This window comes from Melanotaenia boesemani, chromosome 13 (assembly GCF_017639745.1).
Source record: "Melanotaenia boesemani isolate fMelBoe1 chromosome 13, fMelBoe1.pri, whole genome shotgun sequence".
Taxonomy (NCBI): domain Eukaryota; kingdom Metazoa; phylum Chordata; class Actinopteri; order Atheriniformes; family Melanotaeniidae; genus Melanotaenia; species Melanotaenia boesemani.
Window position 1 is genome coordinate 3,475,123 of NC_055694.1, and position 4,528 is coordinate 3,479,650.

Consider the following 4,528-nt stretch of genomic DNA (forward strand, 5'->3'; position numbering starts at 1 on the left):
TTAGGTTATATATAAAATGTGACTCCACAAAGTCATCTTTGCTCAGACTGTAATTGACTCTGGCTGCATTTTCAGGTAACATCTCTCTGTCAACAACAGGGGGCAACAGATGCTCACAAGACTATAAACATTTGAAAGCAAACAGGAAACACTGAACATAGCCCTCCTGTCCCATGCCTGCTTTATATCAGGCCTACAGTACTGCTGTCAGGGGTGGTAAGGTGCATTTTTTCAGTTCTTAAGATATAAACAGCATATATTTAGATAATAAAATAATACACACATTAGAAGACTCCATTCTTTCTTCAGACATTTCCATTAATATTAAGAGTTTTCACATCCTCATAAACTAAACATGTATTAGTTTTGTGCTCTGGGATTGGTTTCAAGAAAAAAAGAAGAAAAAGGGGGGATAAAGGGCATAAAGTGTTTGCAATCATGATATCAAAATATTTTTAAGTTATCCAATCAACCCATAAACTGTAAAATCAAACATTTTGCCTCCAGTTTCTACAGTTTATATTCAGACAGACACGCTGACATAAAGCATCAGTCAAAAGTTAAAATAAGTCTAAACTGACTCGTACTGTAAATCCTGTAGCCTCCCAACCCTGCTTGAGCCGATTTGATGCTTGTCAGTCTTCAGGAAACGGATGGAGTCCAGGGAAGGTCGCACGTATCCGTGGCGACCCATCCTGGTTTGCGCTGGGCTCCAACCTCCAGGAAAAACAGCTGACAGCTGCAGTCTTCATCTTGCAAGGAAACCGGATTCCTGCTCACTTTGCTGACTGCTCTGAATGGCTGCAGGTTTGCTTTTTAGTGCCATTACTGTTCACTACATCAGCCATTGTCCTTTACTACTGTAAACAATATTGCTCTTATTCTGGCTGTTTTCCCAGAATAAACACATAGTTGACATTAATCTGCTTCCACTTCATGATATTTACTTCTGCCCACATTATATGATGAATTAAAAAACCTGGCCTCCAGTTTTCTTTTTATATGAAGCCGGACATTTGAATAAATTCATTTTTTTCTGATTACTTTGGTTTTCTTGGTTTACAGTGTCATATTAGCAATGCTGCCTGGAGTTGATGGTGTTTTCTGTTTTAATCATATGCAAATGTTGTGCAACTTTTCCCTTAAAAGGTTTTAAATTGATTGATTCAACCTGCATCTAGAAAAAATCTGATTTTAATGTAAAGAAAAGTGCATCTTTCCCAGTTTATCCTCATTGCTTCCCCCTTTCCTGATTGCTCACATGATTCCAGTGAACCTCCTCAGCAAGTTTAAAGTGTCTCAACTTCAGGCTGGTCTGCACTCCAGCATCTTCTTAAAGGCTTTCCTGAAGCTGTCATCCAAGAAGGCGTAGAGGAAAGGATTGAGGCAGGAGTTGGCGTAGCTCAGGCTGGTTATGAAGTAGGAAATCCCGATCAGCAGAGGCGTGCTCCTCAGGTCTGTCGTCACAGCCACGATGGTGCTTAGATGGAAAGGTGTCCAACAGAACAAGCAAACAGCCAATACGATGAATACCATGATGGTGACTTTCTTCTTGGCCTTGTCCAGTGCCTTGGCATTGCTGTTGAGCCGCATGTTCCTCAGCTTGTACAACATCATGGTGTACAAGATACAGATTGTTGACACTGGAATAGCAAAAGCAAGGATGAGTGTGTAGATCCGGCTTGTTTTGATCCACAAAATCTCAGGGCTGGGTAGAATCAGTACACAGCTCTTCCTCCCGTTGTTCGGGTTGACATCAATACCAGCAAAAACAGTGAAAGGCATGACGATGAGGATGACCAGGACCCAGACACAGAACGAGATGATTTTGGCTGCTCGGTAGGTGCGGTAAGGCATGCGCTTGGACCTCACAGTGGCCAAAACAACAAGGTAGCGATCAATGCTCATGACTGTCAGGAAATAGATGCTGGAGAATATGTTGTAGTAGTCTATACTAAGGGTAACTTTGCACAAAACCTCACCAAAAGGCCAGTAGTTCAGCAAGTGTTCAGCTATGTTGATGGGCAACACTAATGTGAACAAATCATCTGCAATTGCTAAGTTCAGAATGAACATGTTAGTTACTGTTTTCATTTTTGGGGCTTTAAGGATGACATAGATGACAGCGGTGTTGCCAGTCAGTCCTACTGCACAGATTACAGAGTAAATGATGGGAATAATGACATAAAGTTCAGCATCGAAGTAAAACTCGGAGGGAAAAGTGCAGTTCAAATCAGTGTTGTTCCTGGACGTGGGGGAGTAGAGGTCCACAGAGTCGTTACAGAGTGGCAGTGCATCTCTGGAGATGGACACATTCTCCATGTTTGAACAGAGGTGGGAATGAGGCTGAACCTATCAGTCTGTTTCCATTTTGAGAAAAAGAATTAAAGAAATAAAAGATACTGACAATATATATATTTATGTTCAACTTCAAGTATATTTTTTCATCAGCCAGTCATCATCCAGGGAAAATCCATTTGTTGGATCCATTTCATCATCGGAGAGAAAAGAGAGAAAACTAGATGAAGCAGAAGAGACGCGGAATTAGAGGAACCAAGCAAGTAGGGAATAATATGTTTAATTTACTGCCTGTAATTTCAACATAAGTATCTGAGAAAGAACATGCTCTCTTACCTCCTCCCGACTCTTTATCAATCAGTTATTAAAATGTCCTATCATGTAGATATTTTCGGTTGAAGATTTCGCTCCAGGACAGTTGGCTCGTCTTGAATCTGTTAGGTGTTGTTAAAAGAAGAAGAAGAAAAAAAGAAAGAAAAAAAAGAAGCTTCACACTCACTGCGATGAGCGTCCCCACTTTTGGATTTTCTTTGTCGTTCTCAAAAGAACCTTTTTGTTTTACACTTTTCGTCCACAAAAATTCACTATTTTAATTTCCCTCTGTGAAAATGTAAAAAATGACATCCTGGCGATGCTGCGTTTGTCCCCCCTCACACCAGAAGCAGGGATCGTCCTGGTCCTCCTTCTCTCTTCTCTCCGAAGCTAAATACTAGAAATGTTTTTTACGAGCACAACGTGACCTCGCTGAGGTTTGCGGTGCGTACTCGGTGGTTTTTGGCCAGTGATGTTTCCTCTCTGTTTTTCCTCTGCGCTCTGGAGACGGTGCCAGTATTTTACGCATGAGTAGCGCATCACGAAATCTGGACAACAGGGAGATGTGGACATGAGTTAGTTGTTATGAAAACATTTCAAACATCACTAGTGACAGGCTTAGTGGACTTAAACAGACAACTTGCGCTGTCGCTGCTTTGTCTTTACTTTGGACTGCTAAACATGAAAGTAAAAAAAAGAGAGAGAGAGAGAGAGCGAGAGAGACCTGGATCCAATTTTTATGTTCAAACGTTCTACAAATACGTTCCACTTTTCAATATTAATTTGTTCACCAAATTAAATATTGGTTAGTATAAAATAAGCAAAAAGCCCTTCAAAGTTAAAAACCGAGAGAAAAGTATTGAAAAAAGGCAAATCTAACAAAAAACAAACAAAAAAAAATCTAAAATTATTAGGATACATTCATCAAATTTACGGGAGTTTACCCCTCTGTGAGCCCCGGTAAAGTCCCTCTTCTTCACGTTCACCTCTCCAAGAAACGCGCAGCGCTCCGCTCTCTCTCCAGCTCTCCCTCCCTCTCTCCGTCCCCTTCTGGGAGGCAGCGCCTCCGGCTGACGTCACTTCAAGATCTCCGTGTCAATCGCGTGAGCGTCTGTCCTGTTCAGCCATGGCTGGACCATGGTTGCTATGAGTCAGGGTGCGCTGTGCCTCCATAATGTCAACGTGTTTTTGGTTTTCCAGCCGGTGTCAAGCTTCTGTTTGACATTAAGTAACTCAAACTGTGTTGTGATGTCCCCATCCTCACAATCCATTCTTTTTTTTTTTGCCACTTTATTAGATCCACGTTTCCGGGTTGGACGCACTTTTGCCTTCAGAATTCATTTAATTGTTCCTGACACAGATTCAACAAGGTGTTGGAAACATTCCTCTGATATTTTGGTCCATGTTGACATGATAGTGAAAGCCAATCTCTTGGGTTCATTGGCAAGATTTCACAGGGGGCCCCTCTAACCAATACTCCTCTCGGTTTCATTATGATATTAATAACAATAACATGTTAATAATATGAAATAGACTTTGTTGTTGTTATAGCATCAAATTTCTCAAATGCAAATTGAATGTTGTTTTGCATAGCTTTCACCATTACTCACTCGTATTTCATTATTTCCTATTTTCATTCAGTTAAACTGGGTTTAAATGATTTAACATGGTTCCAATTCAGAGGATTAAACTATGCATGATTACTCATTATTATCAGATTTACTGCCAATTACAGGCCTTAAATAAATAAACACAATTTTCAGAAGCATGAAGCCAACTGAATACATGGAAAAGAAAATAAATTATAACATGGAGTAACTTTCATCCATGCACCTTAATAAAACATCATCCAAATTTCTTGCCTATAAATTGTATAAGAATGCAGAGTTATTTATCAAAAATAATAATTTTTCCTTTG

At 40.2% G+C, this 4,528-nt stretch overlaps 1 protein-coding gene across 3 annotated transcripts; it reads right to left on the reverse strand.

The window, feature by feature from the left end:
- Positions 1 to 798: 798 nt before the first annotated feature.
- npbwr2b (neuropeptides B/W receptor 2b) lies at positions 799 to 3,634 on the reverse strand. Of its 3 annotated transcripts, XM_042002904.1 has the most exons (4): positions 3,555 to 3,634; positions 2,848 to 3,158; positions 2,635 to 2,732; positions 799 to 2,518 (listed from the first exon to the last, which is right to left on the reverse strand). In XM_042002904.1, the coding sequence occupies exon 4, from the start codon at positions 2,320 to 2,322 to the stop codon at positions 1,306 to 1,308; it is 1,017 nt and encodes a 338-aa protein (XP_041858838.1). In that variant the 5' UTR covers positions 2,323 to 2,518; positions 2,635 to 2,732; positions 2,848 to 3,158; positions 3,555 to 3,634; the 3' UTR covers positions 799 to 1,305. The 3 variants fall into 3 exon arrangements, with proteins under 3 accessions (XP_041858838.1, XP_041858836.1, XP_041858837.1); XM_042002902.1 differs by having other exon boundaries at positions 2,635 to 3,158; XM_042002903.1 differs by lacking the exon at positions 3,555 to 3,634 and having other exon boundaries at positions 2,635 to 3,226.
- Positions 3,635 to 4,528: the final 894 nt, after the last annotated feature.